We start from the raw sequence: 27,855 nt of genomic DNA, 5'->3' as shown, positions 1-27,855 counted from the left end.
ATTCCATTAGGTGGCCGGAGAACTTTCCTGCTCAAGTGCTGGGAGTGGCCAAACAGGTTCCACCTCCAGGAATCTAACCCAGGCCTCCAGGCACCTCGGTGGGACTCCCACACCCATCTGGGCTCAAAGGAATCCCCTCCCTCCTTTCTTCAAGTGAGCTCCAAAGGTTTTATTGCTGGGAAATATTTAAGTCTCCAAAGGGGTCCACTGGAACGTCCTGTTCCTTGTCATCAGCACCCACGATATGATGGCGGGGCAAGTGGAGCAAAGGTAACCTTTTCAATTTCAAAGTGAGCAAACTGAGGCTCAAACTATCTTCCATATAGTTGGGTCTAGGACTTGTGTGTCTTGTCAGCCTGATTCAAGGGGCTCTGGGAGGCCTGAGCAGCTGTGTTGGGGAATCTGGGAGACCTCTGGTCCCAGGGTGGGAGAAGGTACAGGAATTCTGGCTACCAGAGCCTCCAGCCTTTGTCTGCAGTGGGTTAATGCTCTCAGAGGCTGGCAGCGAGCCTAGCGTCTGTGTGTTCTCTTTGTGAACCTTCAGTACCCCACTTGCGTAGGTTATCCTGTCTTTTTTATTTTTAATGTTTATTTATTTTTGAGAGAGAGAGAGAGAGAGAGACAGAACGCTAGTGGGGGAGGGGCAGAGAGAGGGAGACACAGAGTCCAAAGCAGGCTCCAGGCTCTGAGCCATCAGCACAGAGCCTGCTGCGGGGCTTGAACTCATGAGCAGTGAGACCATGACCTGAGCCAAAGTCAGACGCTTAACCGACTGAGCCACCCAGACGCCCCTTGTCTGCGTCCTTTAAGGAAGAGGAAGGATGACGATTCAGTGGCGGGGGTGTGTGTGTCTCTGGGGCTGGAGATGAGGGTGGGAACATGAAAATAATGAGAAGAGTGAGCTTAGGTTCTGGAGCCCTGGGTTCTAGCTCTACACGCAGCACGCTGCATCACCTGGGATGGTCTACTCTCTCTGGACCCCAATTGTTCTATCTGTAAAATGGGGATAGTAGCAGATGGACCCATCTCTGTGGTGGAATCTTCGCAATCTTAGTGTTCTCAAAGTGCTGTCCTGGCCCTTGACCCCTCCCCGAGCCCAGACTGTCTCCAGGGCCTGACCTCACCAGGTTGGCCCCACCAAATCTCTGACACCATTTGGCTGCCTCCACCCTCTGCTCTGTCCTCTCTCGGGGGCCTGAGGCTCATTCCATCTCCCCACCGCACTGGGGCTGGCCAGCCAGTGGTCTTGGTCGGGTCCGGACAGGGCGTTGGGGGAGGGGGGGGGTGCTCCAGACTCATATTTGACCTCTTGAGCCTCTCTCTCTCTCTCTCCCTGGAGCCAGCATCCTCTCCCCGCCCCTCTTGAAATCTGAGCTCAGGGACCCAGGGAGGACTGTAGCTGCAAAACATTCCATCCAGTTGTCCAAACACTCAGCACAGCTGGCCGAGGGAGGGGCGGCCAGAGCCGAGCTCTCAGGGAGCCCTCGGGCTGTTGTTTTCCTGGGAATGGTGGAGTCCTCCCAAGGAGGGCCAGCCCTGGATGCCCCGAGGGGGTTCACGGGGCTGAGGCTAAAGGTAGAGCTCCCAACACGCACACTCAAGGGCTTGCCCCAGGCCTCACTTCCCAGCGCCCGGCTCCTGGTGGGGAAGATCCAGGTCCGCCCGGCCAGGTGCTGCGGGTGGCCTTGTGAGCATCCTCGTGATGGGGCCCAGGGCTCCTTGCGGGGGAAGGGCAGCAGGGATGATGAGATAGCAAGCCCGGGAAGTGACTTCGGGGAGCAGCTTTTATTGGCAAGCAGTCCCCGGCTGCCTCTTGGCTCTGACTCACCAGTGACCCTGGACGAGCCTCCAAGTCAGTTTCCTCATCTGCAACAGCGAGGCCTGGGCCTCTTCTGGCTCCGATTTTTTTCTAAGTCACAGCCAAGGACAAGGCCCTTAAAGCTCCCCATGAAGTCCCAGCTATGCCTAAATGTCCAGAAGGTAGCAGTTTTTTCTCTACAGCCCCCAAAGCGACTCTGACTCCGTTTCCTCCCCGAGGGGCTGGCTGGTGCTTAGCAGCGAGGGGACTATCTCTTATACACTTTGTCACCAGCCGGACTGAGCTCCTTTCCCTCCTGCCATGTTGGGGTGATGGAGAGACCGTCCCCCCCCCCCCCCGCCTTTCCACACTTCCTGTTTTCCATTAATTGTTTCCAGGTGGGCCCAGAGGTTGCCCTGCAGAGGAAGGTGGGGGCACGAGAGAATTTAGCAGGGGATCCGTGAGGAGCAAAAACAGGAAGGGGGTGGGAGCAGGCCATGGAAAATTCACTGCCAGGAAAGGCAAGGCCAGCATCTGGTTTGCATTAGGCTGAGAGCATCGAAGCCCAAAGCCTGGGTAGGAGATATTGTTATCCGCGGGGCAGGGCTGGGGGGTGGGGGGTGTGACTGCTAGTCAGGAACTGGCGGCTTCTCCCCCACGGGGAACTCAGAGGCTGACAGGAAAGAAGAGGGAAGGTGAGGGAGAAAGGAGTAGAGAGAAATGAAACTCTCATTTCAAGGGTGGCAGACCCTTCACAGATGTTACCTTCTGTGACGTTCACAACCTCACCGGGGACAATCGTGCCCGTTTCACAGATGAGGAAACTGAGTCCCAGAGAGGTGAGGTGATTTGCCCCAAGGCCACAGAGCCAAGGAACCGCAGAAGCAGGATTAGATTTCAAGCCAAATGAGACAGGATGAAATACACAAACTATCTTGGGTAGACTGAGGCTGACCACGTCCCGGACAAGGGGGTCCTGAGGATTTGGTGGTGAGTGCGGGCCAGCCTCTGCCCACTGGGCCACTCATTTCTCGTGGGGGTGTCCGACCATTCCAATCGTCATGACACAAGGTGGACATCTGTCTGAGGGCTCCCCCCCCACTCCCATGCCACAGGGGAAGGCTTGCTGGCGGAGGGGGTATTCGCAAAAGAGATTTATCAGCAGGGGGTAGGATGTGCTGTAGGGGACATTGTGTGAGGAAAGCGGAGGTGTAGGGCATGTCTGGGGCAGTAGCAGCTGGCCTGGTGTGCCTTAGAGGGTGAGATTCCATATTACAGTTGGGGAAACCGAGGCACAGAAAGTAACATGCCCAAAGGTTTATAGTCTAGAAGTGGGGTGTGAATCCGGCCTGACACCGGGCCTGTGCTCCTCACTGCTACACTGAGGTGTCCATGCACGCCGGTGGTTGATATCGAGGGGATATCGAGGCCAGGGATGGGGGGTGGGGCAGGTGGAGGTTCTTGCCCAAAGCCACACAACCGACTGGTGATAGAGCCTGGGCTGGACAGGCTCTTTCCAACTCAGCAACCTGGCCAAGGAGGGGACAGACAGCTCCGTCTTTGGGCCGAGTGAAAGCCTGGGGCCTTGGGCATGTAAAGGAAAGTTCCCACGACCCCTTAGGGTGTCTTACCTTTCCTGGCCCAGAGCCCGGGAAGGAGGGCCCCAGAGCCGTCTGCTGCCCACCGAGCCACGGGAGTTAATAATTACGGGGTTTCAGGAGATAGAGGCCTGCTGGGAGGGGCCTCCCTCCTGGGCTGCTGCTTCTCAGAGATAGCAAAGGTTAGCTTGGGGCTCAGCCCAGGGGTGGGGGAGAAGGGCTTCTACTGCTCGGCTGCTTGGCAGTCTCCGGAGGGACCTTCAGGCTGGCCCTGGCAATGGATGCCCCCAAGGAGCACACCAGGTGTCCTGCCCGAGGGACATGCCCCGTGTTCCTGGCAATGAGCTCGGGGGCTGTCCGCTACACTCCATCGGTTCTGGGACCTGCCCTTGACGGGAACTTGGGAGAGGAGCCTTGGGACCCAGACAGGTGAGCTAGTGACCTTGATCATAGAGGGGAGGGGAGGAGGATTCTTGCCACTCTGCAGGGGCACTGGGGAGGAGGGGGTGAGAGGCCAGGCTCCTGACGGGGGCGGGAGGGTGGGGCGGGGGACTGGCGTGGAACCATGAGGGATTTCATGAGCCTCCTACAAGGTCAGTTGCCAAGGGGTGACCCTGATTCTCTAACTTGGTGGTTGTACAGACACAGAATCTGAGGCTCAGAGGGGGCAAGGCACATCTCCTGGGTCACACAGTGAGCTGAGGAGAGACCTAAGTTCAGAATCAGGGCCTGGGTCATCCAGGCCGGCAGTTTCCTGCTCATCTGTTTCCAGCCAAGGGTCTGTGGTCAGGGCTGTCAGGTGGGGATGGGGATGGCAGGGAGGAGGGTGGGGAAGGACAGTGTCTTAAAGGCAGAGGACACACCTTTCACTTCTCCCTCCCCTCCAGCTGGCCAGGCCTCTCCTAGGCTCCCCGTTTGTTGTCTGGCTGCACGTAGCTGCAGCCTCTAGTGAGTTCTCTGGCTTCTGGGCTGTCCTTCCAGAAAACTGGTGTAAGGGGTCTCAGCCCCATCACCCCTGGCTGTGTGATATCAAATAGGTTCCCGAACTTCTCTGAGCCTATCCTTTGCAGCTGAGGAGCAGAGCTCAATGGGCGGTGGGAGGAGCTAGTGAGACCCTGGAATCCACTGGATGACCACTGGATGTACAGATGACGTGATGTTTTTTGGTAGTACTTGGGTGTCCGTGCTCCCAGAGTGGCGATCCCACATCTGTCCTTGGAGGTCTCGCTTAAGGGCCTCCACAGCCCACTAGCCATCCCCCCTCCTGCTAAGGACTCTTCCTCTGGGCTGACACCCTCTCCATGCCTTATCTCCCACCAGTCTGGGTTACCCTGACTTGGACCAGGTCTTATCTCCTGCCCAGGCTTATGAAGTCTTGGAGGGTAAAGGCCCTGTCCTGAGCTCTATCTGTGTCTTCTCCTCCTTCCTCTAAATAACGAACAGCGCACGTGTCGGGAAGACCACTGTTGCTCAACACTTATTTGGTATAGAATTCAAGTCAACAAACATGATGACATCTGCTTTGGGCCAGACTCTGGGATGGGCTGGGGTAGGTGGAGAAACACTGCACTGAGAAGGACCTGGTCCCTGCCCTTGAGAAACCACAGTCGGGGAAACAATTGCCCCACAGAGTGAAGGGCGTTGGAGGCCTGGGTAGAATGATTCTGGTAGGTCAGAAGGGATGTCACAGTGGCCTGCACAGGTTGTGCACTGCACAAGGTGCCAGCCAAGGGAGTGAGTGAGCAAGGCATGAAATCTAGCCTGCCCTCCACTCGCCAAGTCCTGTACCTTGGCATGGGCTGTGCCCACCTGTTTTCTATTTTTGACAAGGACACCATGCACTTAGCAAGGTGTGCCCTGGGCAAGCCGTGACCCTGGAAGTGGAAGTCCTTGTGAGCATGTCTCCCACCCCCCTTCTCCCTCCCATATCGGAGCCCCAGGATAATAGAGCACGCGTCTGCAATTTCCCTTTGGATCCCTAGCCCTTGTATGGTCCACAGTTTGTGTTCCGAAGGGGTACGTGAACGAATGAACAAATGGATGAATGAAAGAAATGTGTGTCCCCAAATGAAGACCTGACAAATTCAAGCCTGTGGTTTCAGCTCTGTGGGCTCGGAAGAGTAGTGCCCTGAGTTCTGGTAGCTTCTGGAAGGGAAGCACCTCCTTCCTCCTGGCCTCCCAGGCCTCCCTAGACATGGAGGGTGGAAGCTCCCGTCCCTGGCGGGAGATTAGAGCTATATTCTCACTAGATCCAGCTCCGGGCTGAAGTCGAGGCCAGTGATCAGGGCTCAGGACGGGTGACAGAGGGACGGAGGGACTCAGGAACAGGAGGACCAGTGGTCTGGGATGCAGAAAAAGGTTTTGCAGAGGACGTGAGACCAGACGGGTATGCTTGGTAAGGGTGCATTCCCCCTAACTACAGATGCTGGGGAAAGGCAGGGAAGGGACGGGCAGTGAACCCGCTGTTCGGAACAAGACTGAAAGGCCCCCTTTCGGGGCTGGCGGGGGGGGGGGGGGGGGTGCCCGGGGTTGAAGACTCGGGCCAAAGGTGGGTCCTCCCTTGGGAAAAGCGGATAGGCACTCAGAGTAAACCCGAGGAAACTTGTTTTGGGGGCCTGGCCCCTTTCCCACCACGCGGGAGCAGGCACAGAGTGGGGAGCCCAAGGAAGAAGAGCCCAGGGGGAGGGGGGGGGGCGGGGTGTGGGCGTGGGAGGGTGTCAGCAGGCTCTCGGTGACAAGTCGCCAAGCTTCTTGATGCAGCGGTGGCCCAGGGCTCGGGCTTCCCTGCGCCGGGGCGGCGGGGGGCCTAGAGACGAGTCGGCCGCGGGCTGCGGAGCGCGGCGCGAGGCGCAGGACGCCGACACCGGGCTCCTCCCCCCGGCTCCCGCGGGCGCACCGTCCCGGGGCGCGCGGCCGGCGGAGGGGCGGGGCCGGGCACGTGTCCTCGGGCCACCCCCTCGGCCACGTGACCCGCGGAGGGCAGGGGCGGGCTGGGCCGGGGGGCCGCGCGGCCGGCGGGGCTGCGGGAGGGACTGACAGGCGGCGGGCGGGGACGCGGCGCCGGGCGGCGCAGGGAGCTCGCGGCGGCGCCGGGATGTGGAGCGGGTAGGTCCGCGCGCGCTCGCCGCACCGCGCCGGCTCGGGCCGCGGCAGCCCCCCGGGGGTGGGGGGTCCCTGCCGCGTGTGCCCCCTGCCCGCGGCGGAGGGGCGCCCTGTGGCCCGAGGACGGGCGAGCCAACTCGGGGCGGAGGTGGAAGGACACCCGGCGGGGGGCGGTCGGGGGTCTCCGGGAGGGTGGGGACTGTGAAGGGTGGGCGGCAGACCTTCCCCGGCGGGACGGCGCCAATTCCTAGCTCCTCTGGAGCGCCAGTGAGGAGGGAGGCAGCGGGGGGTGCAAGCCAGAGTAAGTCTGGGGGGCGCGCCTGGAGGAGGGGGCCCCCAAGCCTGGGTGAACCTTTGGAAAGCAGTGCAGTGGGGGAAAGGGGGCCGGGTCTCTGCCAAGGTCGCTAGTAAGTTGATGGAGCTTCATCTGGGGCTGCTGGCTCCGGCCTGGCTCGGAGGTGTGGGGTGGGACCTCCCTGCGGGCTGAAGGAGGGCGGCCCAGCCGTGGGGCCCGGCTTCGTGGCCCCAGTCCCCGTGACTGTTTATTGGCTGTCAGGGGTGATCCCAGTCTCTGGCCCACCTGGCGTGGGACCCCTGCCCTGGCCGAGCAGAAAGCCTGTGGTCTTGTCAGGAACTTGGGCAAACACTTCCTCTTCCCCATAGCCTGGAAAGGCCAGGTCCTGGAAGAGATGTGGCCAGAGTGGGGTGGGTTGTATTCCTGTCAAGAACTGGGCCAACTGGGTGGTCCCAGGACAGGGCCCCTTCCCAGCCACAGCTGGGGAGTGAGGGAAGCCTCTCGGGAGACTGGCAGGTTGGAGAGGTTTCTAATGTGGGCTGGGTCCACGTTACTCGAGGCGCCCAGCAAAGCTGGAGCGGAGATGCTAGGGAGTTGTGGGGCTTTGTCCCCAGCAGGGGGTGCTGAGAGAAAGGGCTCCTGGTAGGGGTGAGGTGTGGAGAGGGGTAAGACTCTTAAAGGGCGAAAGTTGAAGCGGAGCCTGTGTGTTCTTTGGAAACCTAATCACCACACCATGACCACTACCACCCCCACCCCGCCCAAGAAGAGTGAGTTTCCGGAAAAAGTGGTTAATGTGGAACCTGGTGAGATTAGCGCAATCCTTGCCTGAGGTTAACTGTGTTTAAGGGGCAGCCTAGTCTGGAAGAAGCTTGTGACCCCACGTGTTGGGGCCACCCAGGCAAAACACAGTCGCTGAGTTGCTGTGTGATGTTGAGCGTATGGCTTCACTTCTCTGGGTCTCTGGATGAAATGAGCAGGTGATCCAGGCGTGATCCAGGCCCAGAGTGCTCTTCCCTGGAGGGATCCAGGCCAGGGCCAGACAGACAGGGCTGGGAGCCGTCAACAGATAGACGCTCTCTTTAAAGACAAAGTCAAAAAGACTCCAGGTCTTGGAGAAGACCCCTAGTCCGGCCTCCCTGCCATATTTCCAAGAGCCTTCTGGATGAACCAGGCTGCCAAGCTGACCTCCCCACGCCATGATCCTCAATATAGCTCACCTTTTGCATGTACGTTTGGACCCCTAGGGCTTCAGGTACAGAGCCCCTAGCAGGTGCTTTATAAATGCAGATGGAAAGCATAGGGGGCAGAAGGAGGAGCTGGACCTGGAAATGAGAGGCAGAGTTTTGGGGTTCCCCTGAGCACCGCATTTTTATGGACCCCCCGCCCCCGACTTGGATATTGGAGGCAGGGGACTGAAGAAGGATCAGGGGCCAAACTGCCAGCATCCACTGGGGGTCTGGTGTCCTGGAAACTCATCCAGACCCCAGCAGGAGCTGGAAGGGACCCTGCTTGGGGTCACACTTACCCACGTAAGTCTGACTGAGCTGCTTGGGCTTGTGGCCTCCAGTGGCTCATGACAGTCTGGGTAGGTATATAGTTGGGCTCTCATTCTAGAGTATGAGTCGGGGATCAGGAGTCAGTGGCCCTGGCTAAGCTGTCAATGTCCCTGGGGTTTTCTCATCGGTAGGTGAGGAATAGCAGCTGTTGATGGCTGGGTCCTGGTGCCAGTTCGCCCCCTTGGCCCCAGACCCAGGGCTGCTCTCCTAGGGTGGGTGGCAGGGGCAGGACTCTGCAGGAGCTCAGGCAGGCCCTCTTCCTGGGGACTCCATGAGCAGGAGCCCTGAACTCTGAACCCAGAGGCAGCTCCCCCATAACTGGGATACTCCCCTCCCCATTTCCCACAGTTTCCCACGTCCACAGTCTTGGTGGCCAAGCCTGCTCTGAGGCGGTGAGGACGGCGTCTTGGGTATATCTGCGGCTGACATGGTGCTGGGCACTTGGGGCTCGGTCAGCAAAGACCAGAAATTGAGTTCTGGGCTAGTTTTCTGCCACTAAGCAGCCACATGCCATTGGTCTAGCCCCCTGGTCTCAGTTTCCCTATCTGACAGATGGGGCCAATCATACTTCTGTCTAGGGAGGGCCAGTCTCTGACTGACCCCTCAGGAATGAAACAAGCCCCCCCAACCTCCCAGGAATGGAGGACTGTGTCCTAGCAGGCAGGACCCTGGCGGAGAGGGGGGGGGGGGGGTTGGCGCTCCAGAGCTGCACATAGGCTGTGTGGCCTTGAGCAGGTCACTTAACTGCTCTGGGTGTTGATTACCCTACGGGGCTTGGATCTGTGAGCCCCTGCCGGTTGGGGTTGGGCCGAGGTCACAGGGGTCTACAGGCTCAGACTTCCTCCGAAGTATGGCCTGGGGGCTTCAGGAGCAGGAGGGCGGGCCTCCTCCCTGGGAAGCAGTCATTCACCTTTCCCAGCTGCTTCTTCCGGGGGAAGCTCTCCTGGATCTAACTAACCCCGCCCCCCCACCCGCCCCTGCCCCCTCAACCGGTGGAGCTATATTTCCTGCACTTGTGTGGAGCTCAGACCCTCATGAGAATCCTGCTTGTCCTAGACTCTCCCCAGGTCTGCCCAGGATTTGTGCCCAATAGGGTGGTGGGGGAGGGGGAGCAAAATGAGTTAGAATGTGGTCCGAAGGGGGCTCCGTGTGCAGTCGTGCAGATTGGGTGGGCTGGTGGGGTGCCTAGCACACGATGGGCGCTCACTATATATGTATTGGACTTTCAAGGTCATAGGGCGTCAGATTCTTCTAGGACTAAGCAGGAGGGTGTGAGGCATGTGCTGTGTGCCCCCTTGCTCGGTGCCCACCCTCCCAGGCCTTGTGTTGGCTCCCAGTGGAGACACGGGGCTGGGTTTCCTGTCTGGGCTGGGACCGGGTTGGCAGCCCTGGGGCTGTGGCGGGGAACGGTTTGCTTGGTCTGGCCCACCGGGTTCAGGTGTCCAACCTCCCTGCTTTCCATCCCGAGGCTGTTGGTGACCTCCGCCCTCCCGCTCTGTTTCCCCCTTGCACCTTCTCTCCCCGCCCCCCACCCCACGCTGGGGTCCCACTCTGTTTGCAGGCCTGGCCTCCTGTTCCTATGTATGAAATATATGACACCCTTGTCCTATTCTTCTGGAACCATCCCTTCTCAACCCTGGCAGTGGCTGCTCCTCAGACCTCCAGGCTGGCTCTCTGGCCCTAGGCACTGCAGTTTTGTTTTGTTTTTTTTTTTCCCCTGTCCCTCTCTCCAGCCCCAGGTCGTGCCACAGTCCCCCCAGTCCTGAGTCTTTTGTGTCTGTGTGGCCTGTGCACAGCCCCCTCCCGGCCCACAGACTTCCTCAAACCCCATCTGCATCCCGCCCCACTTCTCCAAAACCACCATTCATCTTTCCTCCTGTCTGGATTTTTCCGGCTGACGCGTCACATGATGCGATAGAGCTGGGACTCTGGGTTCAGTTCCCACCCTGTCACTTTTTGGCTGTCTGTTCCGGTCAGGTCGCCACCCCTCTCTGAACATCACGTGCCTCATCGTCCAAAGCGGGCTAGGGAGAGCATCTCCCTGCCACGGCATCGTGAGGTTGGGACTCGAACGCGGCTTGACGGTTTGGAGCTGTAGGCTTAGCCCCTCTCTGTCAGCTCAGCCTGGCCGGGCTTGCTGGCCAGTCGGGGAGCCTCTGCAGGAAGCCTTTCCTGGGACCCCCCCGCGGCCCCAGACCGGAGTCACCTGGCTGTCAGCCTCGGTGCCCTCAGGGCTTACGGGAACACCTGTGGGTGCATGAGCACGAGTCTGAACTGGGCCCCTGTGCCGTGGTGCCACCCTGTAGACCGGATCAGCGGAAGCCGCCCTGTTGGCCCCGGGGCAGAGGCTAGCGGTCCCATTGTGTCCCGGTGGTCCCAGCTCTGCTCCCTCCAATTCCAGAGCCTCCCTAACCAGCTCCCTCCAGCTTCTTTAATGAACCTGTCATGCCCATCAGCACAGGGCTCTTTAATGCAAAGAGGTGACCTGGGCCCTGGTCAGTGGACAGGGAGAGACCGCGGGGCAGAAAGACCTCATGGCGGGCCGGTTGGGCTGGAGATGGGAAGGGGTACGCAGGATCCTCGCTGGGCCCTCCTGGCCCCTGGGAGTGACCTCTGCACAGGCCCTCCTGGTCCAGTGGGGGTTTCCGGGTGACTGAAGACCATAGGATCCAGGGGACCTGATTCTCATTTTGCCATTTTTTGTGGATGGAGACAAAGCCATGCTGGCTGGCCTAGGACAGGATTGGCAGGGGTGAGGATTGCGTTACTGCACCCCCACCCCCTTGTGTGTTTCCTGGGGAAGTGACCCAGTGGGGCCTTTCCTGTATAAACTGTCGCGGGCTCCGGGCAGTGGAGCCGGTTCAGGACGGAAGGTGTTGGATGCTCCCACTTTCCTCTGACCTTGACTCTTACTATCTCCTGCCTCTAACCCCTTCCCAGGGGCCCCTGCAGCATATTGTGGATGCTGGACTCTGTTTCTGCGGGGAATGGGGGCTGAAAAGGTTCCAACAGAGGGCCGTGGACCAGGGCTGAGGGGCGGGGAGGGGGTGCGGTGTGGTAGCCCATGCCTGTCCAAGGAGTGCAGGTGGTCCCGTTGAGGTTTGCCAGCCTTTGGTTTGGGATGCTAAAGTGTGTGAAGCTGGGGCTGGACCTGTGGGGCCTAGGGCCCCTCCTGAAATTTCTGAGTCGCCTCACAGCCTAGAAGTGTGAGGGGAGGGCTTACAGATTCAAGCATCCCTTCCAGTACCGAGGTGGGGGGGGGGGTGTCTTTCCTGAACCCCTGGCCCCGGCATTGGGTGGTTCGTGACTACGGGGTGGACGTGTTCTTCATATGCTTTCAGCCATTAGGATTTTTTGAGTTGGGCTTATTCACTGGGGAAGCGGGGGGCAGGGAGGATGGGAGATGGGTAGTGGGGAGGCCACTGTTGCCTCTGGCTGCAAAAGAGGGCCCCCATCCTTCCCGGCAGGGGGCTGAAGTGAGAGCCTGTTGGGAAACTAAGGGGGGGCAGTCCAGCCATAACCCCAGCCCATGCCCTTGGGACCAGCAGGAGAGTTAGTGTCTTTCACTCGGGGCCCGGGGCCCAGACCACACTGGTGGCCCTCGTGGGAGGGGCTGGAGGTCTTTTTCTCCTCGGCGGGGACATGGCTGATATGTGGGGTGGTCCTTGCAGAGGGAAAGGCACTGGGGCTGGGTGTCTGAAACCTGGAATCCTGCCTGGGTCACCCCCACCCTTGGCCCACAGTTCTCGCCCATCCTGTTGAAATGTGCAGTCCTCGAGTTGGGGTCTGCCACCCGCCCCCCCCCACCCCCAAGCCTGAGTGACTATGGCCATCCTCTCTCACCTGAAGAAATGGCACTGGGCCCGGGGCCTCCAGACTCTCAGCGGGAAGGACCTCCCTGAGGCCTGCGGTTTCAGCCGCGGGACCCAGAGCCCGGGCAGGCACAGTAAGGGTATCTGCCAAATGTGGCCGCAGACGGCACGGTCTTTACATGGTGCTTCTCCAGTGACTCTAGGTCGTTACCCCCGTCCCACAGGTGGGAAGCAGCTTCAGAGAACTTTGGTGACATTTGCAGGGGCTGGCGCGTACCCCAGCTCAGAGCCTGGCATGGACCCTGGCTTTGCCCTCCTGGGAGGCAGTGTCTGGGCCTGAGCAGAGGCTGAGAAGTTGGTCGGGCCAGAATTGGGTCAGATTTCCCTGCTGCGGCAAGGAGTCGTCTCCTGAGTCCACCCAGGGCCTTGTAGACCTTGACCCTGAGGCTGATGCAGTGATTTCATACTCACCACCCCCCCACCCACCCGGTGGGGCTTCAGGCCAAAGACCTGGCTGCCCATCCTGCAGCCACCCACCAGCTGTGTGAACCCGGGCAAGTTCTGCACTTCTGTAGACTCTGTCCCTCATCTGTGGGATGGGGACAGTCCCACAAATGCTACCGAGAGCCCTAAATGAGAGGGCATGGGCAGAGTATCCCAGCATCTGGCATGGTGGGAGTCCCCTGGGTGCGGACCCCAGCCCAGGGCCGCCATAGTGCTGCCATAGCCCCTCCTCGAGCCTCAGGGACCCCTTGCCAACGAGACTCTCCCCCACCCCCAAGGGTATTAGGAAAGTTCATTGGCATAAACGCTGTTGATGGAGTGACAGATGTGTTTTCCCACTTCATCTATCAGTCCCCGGTCCCTGCCAGGCAGGACTCAGCCAAGGAACCATGAGGCCACACTCTGGGCCAGTTCCAAAGCCTAGGGCAGGCCAAACTAGGTACCTGGACAGGGCCACGTGAAGGGCTGGGAATGGGCTCCTTGCGGGGGTCCCTGGGTCCCCAGCCCCTTTGTGTTACCTGGGAGGGGCACCGACGTTCAGGGGCTGCTTGGTGACCGTGCCGGGGTCCAGATGACAGGGAGGAGCAGCTGATCCCCAGTCTTGCCTTTCACACTTTCCCCTCAGCAATCCTGAGTCTCATGACCCCTTGGCCTCGTCTTTCGTCCCTCCTGTGTGGGCTCTGCTGAGCCCCCTCCCCTCCACTTCCCCACTGTTATCAGTGGCCTGGCCCAGCCACTCACCCTCAGCCCAGCCACCGAGGCTCAGAAGCTGCTGGCTCAGGAGCTGCCAGCTTTTGCTGACCAAGCGAGTCCAGAGGTGCTGTCTTGGCACAAACCAGTGCCGGCCGGGCCCTCTCCCTTCCTGCCTCCCTCCCTCCCCAGGGTCTGTTGCAAAGTGAGGGGTGTGGATGGACAGTGGGGGGTGGGGGACAGAGGCTGATGGCCCCCTCACTACCTCTAGGGTCTTCAGCTTCAGGGAGAGAAGGATCCTGAGACCCAGAGAGGGGTGTTTGCCTGAGCTCACAAGGCAGACCAGCGGAGAGAGCCCAGACCGCTCCCCACAGGGAGCAGGAAGACAGTCCGCCTGGCCTGGGCTATTTGGCAGAACTTTCCTACCTCAGCAATGGCTGCCCTGGCTGGGTCCTTCCTCTCCCCGCCACCCTAAATGGGGTGTAATTTGCATAAAATTTGCATTACCGATAGCCAAGAAGGCGGTTCCCATTTAAGTGCCTCCTGGGTGCCAAGGTTTTATGCAGGTCACATCCATCCAGTGACCCTGGAGGTGGGGCCATTGGGATCGTCCCCACTTTGTAGAAGTGGAAACTCAGATTCTCAGCACTGATGCATTTCCAGTCTTCTGCTGGACAGATAAACTGAGCACCTACTGTGTGCCAAGCTCTGCCCTAGGCCCTGAGCTGGAGAGGGTGGTTGACAAAGGTGAGTGAGTCGTGGCTTTGCCCCCAGGTGACCTCACGTTTGGTCCTTCTGCCCTTGACAGCCTCACGGGTAGAGTCCCTGTTTTACAGAGTAGGCCGGGAGTGGCAGGTGCGCTGTCCAGGGTTGGTGCCTGGGCTCAGCTCTGGCTCTCAGGACCCCACCCTGTATTTGCTGTTTGCCTCGCAGCCAGCCCCACCCAGACGAGGGCCACCCGCCGCCCCTTGAGGCTGTCCCCGTCCCCTGGAAGAGCGTGGGCCCCTGCAAAAGCCACAGGACGGCGTCCCCCAGAGGCCTGGCGGAGACCCCTGGAGGGGAGGAGGCCCAAGGTGAGGAGGGCCCTGCGGCCGCCCCGCTGGATGTGCTCCGCCTGCGAAGCTCTTCCATGGAGATCCGCGAGAAGGGCTCAGAGTTCCTGAAGGAGGAGCTTCACAAAGCCCAGAAGGTGGGGGCTCAGAGGGCAGCGGGAGGGGCTGCGGGGACAAGGGGCCCGTCTGGAGGAGCTGTGGGCTCTCCCTGGGCACCCAGAGAGATCGTGCACCTGCCAGGGCTGGCTGCACGGAGGCCTGTGCTGGGCGTGAGGGAAGCACAGGAGAGAGTTCTGCTTGTGACTTTTGAAGGACTTCTAGAAGTCTTGACTTCTCTGAAAGCCTGTCCTAAGCTCTAATAGACTGGCAGGTGGGGCTTCAACATGCCACAAGCTAAATGGAAAATGCATCATAAACTGTAGGACAACAGAGGAAGGGCGGTCGGGGCCCAGAGGCCCACGTAAGATGACCCTGGCAATGGAGCCTGATCGGGGCGGGTGGGGGGAAGCGGGGTGCCTGGTCCCATCCATGCCAGGCCTGGGGCCCCTGTGGGTCTCACAGCCACCCACCTGGAACCCCTCCCCCTCCCCAGGAGCTGAAGCTGAAGGACGAGGAGTGTGAGCGGCTGTCCAGGGTGCGGGAGCAGCTGGAACGGGAGCTGGAGGAGCTGACAGCGAGCCTGTTTGAGGTGTGGTGGCCGGCTTGACGGGGGCAGGGGGTGGTTGCAGGTTGGGGAATGCGGCTGCTGGGTATCCGCAGGCCCCTCTGCACTCACACGGAGCCTGCCTTCTTCCCAGGAAGCCCACAAGATGGTGCGAGCAGCCAACATGAAGCAGGCAGCGTCGGAAAAGCAGCTGAAGGAGGCGCGGGGCAAGGTGAGGGCCCCGCGTGCTTCGAGCCACACCCAGAGCTCCCACCCTGCCCCACCAGCCCCCAAGAGCGCTGGGCTTTCGCTACCCGGTGGGACCCCGGCGTGTTCTCGTGGGTGGCAGGGATGGTTAGACCACAGCCCAGGACGTCGAGGCAGAGGTGTCTGAGACGACACAGCTCCCCGGGGACTCCAGCAGCGTTCGCACCGCACCAGAGACCTTTGCGGGGCCTCGCCAGGGCAGGGAGGATCCCGTGGGCGGTGTAATTTCTCCTGCCTCCTTCCATACGCCCTTTACAAAGCAGAAACCCCAGTCTGGCTATGGGAGCCTGGGCAGGTAGCTTCCTCTCTTGGAGTCTATTTGCACATCTGTAAAATGCGAGGGCTGTGTGGTTCCTGGCTCCTGAGGGCCCCTCAGTGGGAGGCCCGGCCAGCTCCCAGACGGGTGCGCGTCACAGAGCCCTGGCCTACAGTGTGACCTCAGGCAGGCTGCGTTTCCTCTCTGAGCCTCAGTTTCCTTAGCTGTGAAATGGGTGTGTCAGTCCCCCCTTCAAAGGCCATTCCAAGGGTAACAGCAGGGGTCGGGTACTAGTCACTGCCGGGACAAGCTGTCCTGAGCCGGGGCGGCAGGCAGGGGCAGCCTGGGCAGCGTTAGCCCTGGACTAAGGTTGACATCCACCTCACCCCGGCCAGATCGACATGCTGCAGGCAGAGGTGACAGCCTTGAAGACACTGGTCCTCACGTCCACACCGGCCTCTCCCAACCGCGAGCTCCACCCACAGCTGCTGAGCCCCACCAAGGCCGGGCCCCGCAAGGGCCACTTGCGCCATAAGAGCACCAGCAGCACCCTCTGCCCCGCCGTGTGCCCCGCTGCCGGACATACCCTCACCCCGGACAAGGAGGGCAAAGAGGTGAGGGGCGGCGGGCAGGCGGTGGTGGACGCGGGACAGGGAGACAGTGCCCAAAGACCGCCAGGCAGTGGGGCCCAGTGGAGAGGCCTGACCCCTCACAGTGTGACCTGGAGCCTGGCCTGCCCTCTCTGGGCCTCTGTGTCCTCTGGGAGAGCTGGGCAGGTTTCTGTGATAGGAGGTTTGAGCCTCGGCCTCTGGGTGTGTACCACGTGGGGGCCCTGATAGGCCCTCCAAGCCCCTCTAAGCAGTAGGTGATGTTCTGTGTGCCTGAGGCTGGCCTTGGCCTGAGGGCCTGCCTTGGGTGGGGGGATGGGGGAGTTCTGCTTGGAGACACAAGGAGGCCTCGGCCTAAGGAGGCCACTGCTGGGCCTCTGGGGACAGGCTGCTTGGACCCTGGGCGCCCACAGCCCTGACGCCCAAGACCGTCTTGGGACATCCCTGGACTCGAGGGTCCTCGACACCTTCTGGCTCCGGTGCCTAGACAAGCATAGCATTTGGGAGCTGTCTCCCTCCCCGCCCGCGCGGCTGGGTGCATGGGCTGCTTGGTCCAGGCTGGGCAGCGGCCACAGGTCCTTGGCCACAGGTCCTTCGGCGAGTGAGGTCACCTGTCAGAGCCTCAGTTTCCTCACAAAAGTAGGGCCTCCTGGGCCTATGGGGCGCTGACGAGACCTGGATGTCAGGAGCTCGGCTCAGGGCTGCACCCGGCGAGCCCTACAAGGGCTGTCGTGGGATTCTGTTTCCTGTGGTCTTTGACGCCAAGGCAGCCCCTAGCCCGCTCCTGCCCTATGTCGCTGGAGCCTCCAGGGAGGAGGTGCGGGCCAGGCCTCTCCCCCTCCCCCCACTTCCGAGCTCTCAGCTTCCGACTGAACACTAACATCTCCTTCCTCCCGTCTGTCTCTGTGCACCTGTCTGTCCGTCCGTCCGTCTGCCCTGCCCACCCAGCCCGGGCTGGCCCCCCTCCTCTCCCTGCTCCTCTGCGTGGTCCCCAGCAAGGCTGTTCACCTCACCTACGAGCCGGCTTGGCAGCTCCTACCTGGGGAGCCGCCCACGGCCCCCACCTCCACCTCCGCTACCTCTCTCTCCTTTTCCCGACAGGTAATGGCCGCAGAGAGGGGCCGCCCCTCCGTCCCCCACCCCCAGCCTCACTCACACTGCACGTGCCCCAGGGCGGCCAGCGGGTCGCCTCTCCAGAGCAGGCGGCCCGCGTGTGTTCCCTCTGTGTGCCTGTGTCTGTGTGTGCCGTGGTACCTGTGTGTACGGGGAGGGGGGCGGGGGTCCCGCGGGGCCACTTTTCGACTTCTCCCCCTCCAGGAGGCAGTGAGGGTCTTCAGGAAGGGGCCCTGGACCCAAGTAGAGGCAGGAAGCTAAAAGCACACTTGGATGTGCAAGTTTGAGTTCTGAGGTCTTTGGGGCGAAAGGAAGGAGGCCGTCCTTCCTCGGGACTCAGCTTCCCTCCCTGGCCACTGGGGACAGACTCGCCGGCAGGCTGGGGCCCGTCCCGCAACGTCCCCGCCTCCCCGCCGCTGTGGGCTCTGCCCTTCCCGGCCATGCTGCCCCTCCCCCCCCCCCCAGCGCCTTGACCGCTGCGCCCCGCTCACCCTCCCCCACAGGTGGACACGACCCTATTCGCAGAGTTCCAGGCCTGGAGGGAATCCCCCACCCTGGACAAGACCTGCCCGTTCCTTGAAAGGGTGTACCGGGAGGACGTGGGCCCCTGCCTGGACTTCACCATGCAGGAGGTGAGGCAGGGCAGAGGGCGGCCGACCCGGGGCCCAGCGCCTCAGCCAGAGGTCAGCCCCTCACTGCTCCACCTGCTGCCCCGCTTTGTTGCAGCTCTCGGCGCTGGTGCGGGCCGCCGTGGAGGACAACACGCTCACCATCGAGCCCGTGGCTTCGCAGACGCCGCCCACCGCGAAGGTGGCCGCGGTGGAGTGTGGCAGCACCAAGTACGTTCAGCGCCCTTCCCCCTTCCTTGCGCACTTGAGAGAGCCACACCTAGCCTTGAGCTCTGCCGAGGGGGTGGCCAGGGATTGAGCCTCAGGCCTGCCTGCGGAGGGTCCGGGTGTGGGACCCAAGAGGAGCAGGGGCGGGGGGTGGGCTAGAGTGCAAAAGCACGGTGGCTGCCATCACCACCCCCCTCTCCCCGGCCCTGGGCGGGGAGGAATCTTTGGCAGAAGTTGCTGCCTGTAGTCATGGACCCCCAGGCCATCCAGGAGGGTCTGGGAGCTGGAGTCTCCCTCTTCCCAGCCTGACAGACATCCCCCTCCCACCCCCAACTCTCTCTCCCACAATGGGCTCTGGGCCCCGACTGACATGTAAGTGAAGTCATTTGTTGGCTCCCCTTCTGTTAATAAATAACCAAACAGCCCTCATGTCTTGGCTTTCCTGCTACTCAGCTGGCATCGAGCAGGGCTCGCAGCAGAACAAAATAGCCTTGGTAGAGCAAGGGGCAGAGACAGGGAGCATTTTCCCTTGGCAGCCCAGGATTTGACCTGCCAGGGAGGCCCCTTGGGGAGAGTCTTGTCACTCATGGGAATATTTGAGCCATTTTGAAGGATGAGTGGCAGTTTGCCAAGTAGGGATGTGCCTTGCAGGCAGAGGGGACAACATGAGTGAAGGTGTGAGAGGCCACGGTATGAATGGAAGCATCACGGGGTTTGCAGAGCGGTGGCGTGGGTAGGGAGATGGGGCTGAGGCCACACAGGAGGGCCAGAGTGTAAAGGGCCTTGAATGAAGTTTGGGCTTTGACCCACTAGGCCAGCATTTCACAAGCTCATCAATAGATGCACCCTGAAAAGAGGGTTGCCAAGTGCAATCAGAGTCACAGTGAATCTGGAGGCAGCAAAGGCACTGATAAGTCCCGCACCCCAGGAGCCTACTTAACCTTCCTCTGCTCTGGATTCTCCATAACGGTTTCCTGGGCAGTAGCAAAGCAGCGGGGAAAGATGATGGGCTACATACGGACTTTTGGAGGAGCCCCTGGCTGTAACGTGGAGCTGAGAGGATCCAGGCAAAAGGCCCCTTGCGTGGCCTAGCCTGGGGACTTGGTGACAGAGTGGAGGAGAGAGAAGACTCTTGTTTAGCTGGGGAGGGCATCACTGAGTCTGAGGGCCCCGATAAAGTAGGCGGACTGCAGAGAGTGGAGCTTTGGTGCACCCGGCTTGAGGTTGACTGAACTCTCCTGCCCAACAGTGGCGAGGTGAGGGCTTTAGGGGTGGGATCCAGCTTAGTTCCGAGATCTATCCCAGGGACTTCTAGGGCTGCCCCTTCCTTGGCCTGGCCCTGGGCTCCTTGGGAAGCTGGGGTCGAGGGAGGGGCTGCCAGGTCCCACCCCCCGTGTCTGTTTGCCTCTCCCTCCCTCTGTGCATCTTTCTGGCTGCTGCGTCCTGCCTGCGTGAGCTGGGTGGGCGAGCCTCAGCCAGCCTCCAAGGCCCCCTCTGCTTTCCTCTAGTACCTGTGCCCTGAGCGGGCTGGCTCGTGCCTGTCGCCACCGAATCCGGCTTGGGGACTCAGAGAATCACTATTACATCTCACCGTCCTCCCGGGCTAGGGTAAGTCATCCAGTGGGAGTGTCACTTGGCTTCTCAGGGGCACCTTGGGCTGGGGCTCCGGGCTCCAGGCCTGGGAGCACAACCTTGATCTGCAGAGCAGGGCACAGGCTCAGAGAGGTACAGAGACTGACTGGGGCCACACAGCCGAGCCTGGTGAATTAGTTTGTCATTACCGCAAAACAAATGACCATAAACTTAGTGGCTTAAAACAACACCTGTTTATCGTCACGGTCTCCCTGGGGCAGGAGTCAGCCCAGCTTAGCTGGATCTTCTGCCCAGGGTGTCAGAGGCTCCAGTCAAGGGGTAGGCTGGCTGCTTCCTTCCTGGGGATAGTGGTCCTCTTCTGAGCTTCCACGGCCATCGGCAAGACTCAGTTCCTAGGGGTGAAGGACTGAGGGACCTGTGTGCTGGCCAAAACCTAACCGTGGGAGTGATATTAGAGTTCAGGTTAAAGTTCCAGGCTCCTGACTCCCAGCTCAGGCTCTGGCCCCAGGCTCTTGAGAACGTTCTGAGGCACGTCTGTTACTCGAGCCTGACTGTCAGTGGCAGGTGCCACGAGGGCTCCGGGAATCCCAACTTCCGTCCTCACATGCCAAGTGGCCCAGGCTGCGTCAGTGGACCTCACTGAGCTGGGGGCAGGGGTCGGGTGGTCCTCGTTCCTCTGGCCCCTCACAGACTGTGAACAGGACTGTAAGGAGCCAAAGAGAATGTGTGAGAAGGTTCCGAAGCTTGGTACAAAGGTGACACAGTGTGGGTGGGTCCTCCTTTAGGAACCATCTCCTGCCCTCAACCTACTAGAGGCTCCTCACAGGGATCAGAGTGGACAGATGGCCCCACTGCTGGGCAGCTTGTCTGGTTACGACAGCTCCCGCAGGGCGTCCAGTGTGTTGTCCTGGCCACCCCCACGGCAGTGAGCTGAGCCCCCATTTGCATATGGGGAGTCTATGCCTTAGGAGGGGGTATAGCCTAGACCCGGAGGCTCCCCATTCTGAACCCAGTCCCCCTTCGCTGCAGCCTCTGCCCCACGCGTCTGTGCCCAGAGCCCTGTCCGGTGGCATTTTCCTGATCCCCTCCAGGGCTCACCAGAAGGATCCGCGCCAGACATTCCGTGCCTGGCAAAACTACCTCTAGAACCTTGTTTCTTCTAGGCCTGCTATGTCTCTGCGTTGGGCAGAGCTGGGATGGGGGACGAGAAGGGTGTGAAGTTTCAGGATGTGGTCCCCACACTCCGAAGAGACCAAGGAGTGTGGAATCCACAGCGAGAAGAGATTTGTGTCCCCAAAGTGCAGCCCTGGGGAGAGAACCTCACTGCTCGGTGCCACACCTCATTCACCAGCCTCCTGTGGGGGCCTGCTGGCCACTGGGAAACACCACGGCCTGGCCCACAAGCTTCTCCTGCACCGACCTCTGCCCTGACCCCCCTGCGCCTGCTTTGTCCTGCTGGCCAGGATTCCTACGTGGTTGAGGGCTCAGGGGTGTTGTCCCCTCCCTGCAACTCTGGACCCTGTGGGCTCCCACACGCTTGACGTCCCTGCCCCCAGGTGCTGGACATTCAGTACAGGCTTCCGTGGGCACAGCTGCCAGCTACCCTCTGCCCTTTCTTAGGCTGAGTTCCCTAGAAGCTGAGCCCCGGACGAAGATTTTGTGCTATTCTTAGGAGGCATGAATGCGGGATAGGGTGGGCAGAGGAGTATCCGGCCTCAGCTGGAGTCTGGCTGCAATCTGATCCGTGGGGGCCCTGGAGCCCAGAGTGGGTTCCACCCTGAGGCAAGGGGGCTGACCTTTTATACACCGCATGCGGGCCAGTCACTGGCTGTGGCATGCAGGGGACGGGGGGATGGGGATGGAGGGGCACCTAGGAGCCATTAGTGGGCGACCCTCTCAGTAGTGGGGAGAGGGGGCCCCAGCCTGGGGAAGGGGCCTGGGCAGGGTACCAGCAGCACCCTCTCTGCGGTATGTGAGTCTTCGTGGAAGGGCCAACTTGGGGTCCGCGGTGCCCAGCACAGGGCCCGGCATGGGGCAGGCCTCAGGCCAAGCTGGGGGCTTCAGGCCTAGGGATCCAGGGCAGCCCCGGTGAGCAGCTCCGGATCCCCCTGTCCCGCCTGGCATTACCAGGAGCACTGGGCCAAGGCCTGGCTGGCCGGGGCCTCCAGCGCCCAGAGCAGGCAGGCCTGCCTGGGGACGAGTGTGGTTTCTAGGGCGAGCCACCTGGTTTCGTCTTCCAGCTCAGCCGCTGACTGTTTCGTGGCCTCTATCATTGCTGTCCGGTGGCTTCATTCTTGGAGTCTCTGCTTTCCTCCTGGGTCAACTGGGAATGATACGCATGTCTGCCTCACTCGGATACGCGTCCCGGGTTAAACGTTAGCTGCTGCTATCGTTCTTCCCAGGAGCAGGACTAATACCACTGTTGGCAATTAAATTTGAGAGCCCGGTCCTGTGCCACTCAGGGAGCATTCATTATCTAGCTTTGATGGGACGTGGGATTTGTGGCTCCGGTCTCCGACCTGCCCTGGCTCTTGGGGGGACCCTAAGCGCGAGGGCTGGCAGGTCACAGCCTCTTCACTTGTGTCCACAGATCACCGCAGTGTGCAACTTCCTCACCTACATCCGCTACATCCAGCAAGGCCTGGTGCGGCAGGAAGGTGAGCGCCCCCTGGTGGCCAGCGAGGGCGGCGCCTGGGAGGGATGGGGGCAGCGAGAGGGCGGGCCAGCCTCTGAGGGGTCGACCGGCTGGGCTTTGCCCTGACAGAGGGGAGGACCCTGCCAGGGTCTGCCGGGTCCGGCTGCCTTCTCCCACCCAGCAACCTCTCCCAGGCCCCGGGGCTCCCTGTTACCGGCCTGGCATCAGAAACCTTGCACGATGGGGTGTCCCTTGTGAATCTCCTCCCCGCTGGGGGTAACCTCCTCACGGTCGGTCGTTTGACACTGAACGCTGCCTCCCACTTCACTCTTGCCAGGGCTGGTCCTGCATCCACCTGTTATCCCCTTCAGCCCTATTCTGCAAGGTCTAGCTTCCCACCCCTCCTCCAAACTCGGTTCCCTGCTGCCCAGTCCATTTGGAGTCTGAGCCTCTCCTCCCCAGCTTGGGAGTCAAGGCCTTGGAGGGGATCTTGGGCTGAATCCATGGCTCTGCTGACTGCTCGGGGTCTCTGAGACCCCAAGGATACGGGTTGGAAATCACCACCAACTGTGTGGCAGCATGCTTGTGTGGGTGGGTGTCAGCCCGCAGGGGTGGTGTCACCTCTCCCACTGGTACGGTGCAGAGTGGGTTCAGCCCTCAACAGTTTGCAAGGCCTCAGTGTGGCGCTTGTAAGAGGTCCGGCCACTTACTGAGGTTATCTGTCCTGGGGGACCGGGGAGCCCTAGGGTACCTGCCAGCTGCCCTGCCCAAAGCTAGGGGACGGGGGCTGGACCATCTGCCTGAGGTGACCCTGTCACTGAGCCGTCCACCTTCTCTCTGTCTGCAGCGGAGCCGATGTTCTGGGAGATCACGAGGCTGCGGAAGGAGATGTCGCTGGCCAAGCTCGGCTTCTTTCCCCAGGAGGCCTAGGGCATGGCCGGAGCCTGGAGGGGGGCTCTGAGCCACCGCGAACACCTGCCCCGGCACAGACAGACAGGAAGACAGGGTCCTGGCGCCAGCCCTGAGCCAGAAGCCGAGCAGATGGACAGATGGCCAGGCCATGGAGGCCTTGCTGAGCCGGTACCAAATCTTCATCCCGGGAAAGACAGGACCTCATGAGCTGACCCTTCGCCCTTCCCCAGTGGCCCTACAGCCACCAGGAGACTTTCAAGAAAGCACCAAAGACCAAGGAGCTTGGACCCACACTCAGGGGCTCAGCACCCCCTTTGCAGTCCTGGGAGCTGCTGCTTGCAGTCACCTTGTTGCTGTGATGTCCTCAGAAAGGGCTCACACTGGGTGGCCTGACCTCCAGGGTATCTCCCGCCTCAGGTCCCAAGCCCTGGGCCACCAGCACCCCCGTGTGGCCATCCCTCCCCCATTCCCGTGGGGGCAGTGCAGCCACAAGGGGCTGTCAAGGACTTGCACACCATCTGCTTGAGAACTACCCCAAACTGTTCTTAAGTTGGAACAGGGCCCCTCCTCCCACCCTCGCACTTGACCTTGCCCCCCTCCTCCATCTGAGCCTTGTGCTCCTGGAGGCCCTGCCCCCACCACTGGAAGGATTAGGATACTTTGCTCCCGAAGTAAAATACAGACAGGGCCTCAGGACACCGTGTCTGTGTTCAGCTGTGGGTGGCCGTTCAGACAGTGGGGGCTGAGGTCGCCAAGCCCTGTACACAGGAACGGGGGAGGGTGGGCAGGACGCAGGCCCCTCCTCGCCCCTCACAGCCCACTCAGGACCGGGGTCCAACCTGGACACATCCCTCACCGTGGCCGATTTCCTCCTTTGAATGGAATGTAACACGATCTCTATTTAATAAAGGAAGGCTTTGTTGGTAGAGGCTGGGCAGCCACGCGCCTTCACTCCTCCGCCCTGGGGCTCAGGCCAAGGCTTGGGCATCTGAAGGAATGAAACCAAATCCTTCCCTAGCCCGCCCTCGTGCTTGGGATTAGGCCCAAATCCTGAAGGGATTGCTGTAGGGAGTACCACTCGAGTCTTCTCCAGCAGTCCAGTCTGTGGGGCTGTGGGTTAGCAGGGCCGATCCCCACCTCCTCTCCCCTGCGGGGTGGCCTCCTGTGCGGAGAGTGGAGCCGTCTCAGGGACACCTTGGGCAGATCCCCCTCTGGTATCCCTGCCTATTTTATTATTTTTTTAAATGTTTATTTAGTTTTGAGAGACAGAGAGAGAGAGAGAGAGACCATGAGCAGGGGAGGAGCAGAGAGAGAGGGAGACAGAGTCCGAAGCAGGCTGCAGGCTCCAGGCTCCAGGCTCTGAGCTGTCAGCACAGAACCCGATGCGGGGCTCGGACCCACGAGCCGTGAGATCATGACCTGAGCCAAAGTCTGATGCTCAACCCACTGAGCCACCCAGGCTCCCCCTCCCTGCCTCTTTCTAATGGAAGATTGGAGTTCACAGTCAAAACCTCAGGGCTGCTGGGTGTGAGTGCAGGACAGTGGTGCGGGGATCGATTGGTGATGTCTGCAGGCAGCGCAGGCAGGCAGGGATGTGACGGCTGTGGCCTTGCCAGCCACTCCCGCTCTTAGATGGTTTCTTCGCAAGGAAAAGTAGTCACAGGGTGGGCCTGGAGAGGTGTCTTGTGTCCTGTGATTCCACATCCCCTCCCCACCTGTAGCGGTGTGGGTCCAGGCGAGTGGGGGAGGGGGAGGGGCATCGCAGCCTCGAAATCCGTGTGTGCTGGGGCTGGTGATACCTTGAAGGGGCCCCGATGAGCCTGAGGCCTCAGGGCCTCTCAGCTAGTAGATCGGGACTCTGTCAAGGCCACCCAACCCTGTCACCCTGTCCAGCCACCAGCCTGGTCCCTCTTGATCGCCAGCCTCGCAGGTTTCCTCCCATCCCTGCCCCCAGCTTCCATGGCCCCGGACAAGCCACACCCAGGGCCAAGGAGACACCAGACAACATTTCAGAGCCCTGGCAGCGGGTCCCACACCCCAGACTTGCTCTGCCTGGCCCTGTGATAGGATTTCCTGTCAGGTCTAGAGGGTTGTGGTGGGCAACGAGACGTGTGAGGGACCAAGGGACACGCAGTCTGGCCTCAGTATCTCCCAACAGTAGCTGATACTAACACATTTAACCCTCAGGGCTGTCCTGGGAGGTACCGTTTCCCCATTTTGCAGATAAAGCCCCTGAGGCACTGAGAGTTCACCCAGGAAACGGTGGCCCTAGATAGGAATGGATGAGACCAGCTCCAGAGCAGGCATCCTTTTTTTTTTTTTTTTCTTCTTTTAATATTTATTTTTGGGAGAGCGCCAGTGGGGGAGGGACCGAGAGAGGAGGACGGAGCATCCGAAGCACGCCCTACGCTGACAGGCAGACAGCGTTTATGGGGCTGAAACTCACGAACCGCGAGATCATGACCCGAGCCGAAGTCGGACGCTCAACCCACTGCGCCACCCGGGTGCCCCAGAGCCAGCATCATTTTCCTAGACACCTGCCTTGTGCCTGGCGCTGGATTAGGCCTATTCTCCAGAGACGGAGAAACCGAGTGTCAGGCAGTGACAGAAGCGCATTGCCATCTAAGTTGGCTTCCCACGTTTTCCCCTGCTTACAGCCGCCCCCACCCCAGCTCTTCAGGCTTCTGGGGGTGCGCAGGGGCTCTCTGGAGGGGGCTCAGGGCTTTGGCTCTTGGAGTCGGGAGAGGATTAACCGACATCGGCTGTACGGGAGTTGTGCCTCTTAAGTGAATTTTCTAGATAACTCACTCGGGCCTCTCTAAGTGCTCCTGGTACATGTGGCCACCTCTTAAAAGCTAGCTCCAACCATAGCCATTGAGCCTGAGCCCAGCCACACGCTGGCCTTACGCACTGCTCTGCTGTGTCACAGTCTGCAATCTGCCAAGCCTGCCCTCATGTAATGCTGCCAGGATTGTGTACCTGGGTGATGGGCTCCTCTCTGGGCCTCAGTTTTCTCATCTGTGAGTTGGGAGGATGGGACTAAATGACCTTCGCAGCTCCCCCACCCCTTTCTCGTGTCTTTTATGGTGGCAAAAAACATAACGATTTACTAGTCTGTTTACCCACCCATCCCTTGAGGGGCATCTGGGTTGTTTCCACCCGTTAGCTACCGTGAATAATGCTGCGATGAATAGGAGAGCGCACTTATCTCTTTGAGACCTTGCTTTCGATTCCTTTGGCGATTTATAGAGAGGCGGGACTGCTGGGCGATATGTGGTAGTCCTGTCTTCAATTTGTTGACTTGTGTCTTCTATACCGTCTTCGGCAGTAGCTGTGCCGTTTTACCATCTTGCCGGCAGCGTGGGGGGGGGGGGGCGGTGTTCCCGATTTCTCCACACCCTTGCCAACGCTTGCTACGTTGGTGTTTTTGGATAATGGCCACCCTCATGGCTGTGAGGTGATAGCTCACTGCGGTTGTGATTTCTAGCGCTCTGATGATCGGTGGTGTTGAGCATCTTTTCATACGCTCGTCGGCCACTTCTATGCGCCCCCTTCTTACTCAGGGACCTTCTGAGGAGCCTGTGCTATAGCGACGCCGTCAGGGACAGACTTTCGTGGCTGGTGGGGCCACAGCTCGTACGTGATTCTGTGGCCCTGGCCCCCTCAGACTGCACCCTTCGCCAAAGAGTTGTGTCCCGGGCCTGGTCCCCAAGCCCACAGTGTGGTGAACTTTAACTCAAAGCCAAGTTGCAAAGCTCTGACCTGTGTCTGCCGCCGAGCACGTGCCTGGGCCTGGTGACTGCTCTTGCCGGTAGGCCCAGAGCTTTTGGGGGTAAATTTGCCCGCTGGCCTGCCCGAGTCTCACTCAGCTCTAGGACAGTGGCTGGTGGTTCCACAGCGGGCGGAGACTCGAGTGTGTCCCACCAGAGGCCCGTGTGCCAGCTCGTGGCCAGGAGAGGCCCCGCAGGAGCCGGGACAGGGGCCAGCCAGTGGTTCGAGGGGCTCCCCTCAAACCTCAAGCACAAGCACAAAAACCCTCGCCCCAAAATGCTGCAGCTGGCCAGACCCTCCCTTGTCTTTCAGCTAGTTCTCCCCTCCCCCTGCCTAAACCCAGGGCCTGGCAGTGGCCCAATGGCAGCTCAGGAACGCCAAGTGGAGCCTCTCCCTTTCCAAGTGGTCTGAGAGGCTTCGAGATGCCCTGACATGGAGGGTGTGGGGATTGGGATAATGGAGTCTCAAGCTCTCCCAGACCCCCTGATTTTAGGGGCGTTGCAAAGTCCCCTGGGTGGAAGCCTGGAGTGGTCAAGCCACCGATGGAAGCCTCGAGGCCTGCAGAGAAATCACACGTGGGAAGCTGTTGGCTGGGTTATGAGGGAGAGACCCCCAGTTCAGGCCTTAGGGGACCACAGCCACAGGGGGCAGGGGAGCTCCACGACCTCTCTCTCCTTGCTGGGAGAAAGTGGCTGGAAGGGTGGCACCGCCCCGAGCCCTGTCTTTGCTTTACCTCCTGGGAACCCTGTGCAGGCCTTCATCTTCCTCACCTCTCTGGGGGCAGCTGGGGCAAGGGGAGGTTCTAACCCACTCC

At 60.6% G+C, this 27,855-nt stretch overlaps 1 protein-coding gene across 9 annotated transcripts in view; it reads left to right on the top strand.

Moving 5' to 3' along the window:
- Positions 1-24,196, top strand: part of RAB3IL1 (RAB3A interacting protein like 1) — a 43,014-nt gene extending 18,818 nt beyond the window's left edge. Inside the window, exons 1-11 of one of the 9 annotated variants that reach the window (XM_045485524.1) lie at positions 3,659-3,825; positions 14,289-14,544; positions 15,000-15,095; positions 15,205-15,282; positions 15,969-16,187; positions 17,130-17,282; positions 17,798-17,926; positions 18,021-18,133; positions 19,639-19,738; positions 22,314-22,380; positions 23,206-24,196. In XM_045485524.1, the coding sequence (XP_045341480.1) occupies positions 3,674-3,825; positions 14,289-14,544; positions 15,000-15,095; positions 15,205-15,282; positions 15,969-16,187; positions 17,130-17,282; positions 17,798-17,926; positions 18,021-18,133; positions 19,639-19,738; positions 22,314-22,380; positions 23,206-23,288 (1,446 nt within the window). In that variant the 5' untranslated portion in view covers positions 3,659-3,673 and the 3' untranslated portion in view covers positions 23,289-24,196. Of the gene's footprint in view, positions 1-3,658; positions 3,826-6,373; positions 6,502-7,198; positions 8,020-14,288; positions 14,545-14,999; positions 15,096-15,204; positions 15,283-15,968; positions 16,188-17,129; positions 17,283-17,797; positions 17,927-18,020; positions 18,134-19,638; positions 19,739-22,313; positions 22,381-23,205 lie in introns of those variants that run through there. The other 8 variants (XM_045485526.1, XM_045485531.1, XM_045485527.1 and 5 more) reach the window with 8 other exon arrangements.
- Positions 24,197-27,855: the final 3,659 nt, after the last annotated feature.

Source organism: Leopardus geoffroyi, chromosome D1, assembly GCF_018350155.1.
Source record: "Leopardus geoffroyi isolate Oge1 chromosome D1, O.geoffroyi_Oge1_pat1.0, whole genome shotgun sequence".
NCBI lineage: Eukaryota > Metazoa > Chordata > Mammalia > Carnivora > Felidae > Leopardus > Leopardus geoffroyi.
Note: the sequence above shows the minus strand (reverse complement) of the source record. Positions and strands in the feature narration are given on the sequence as shown.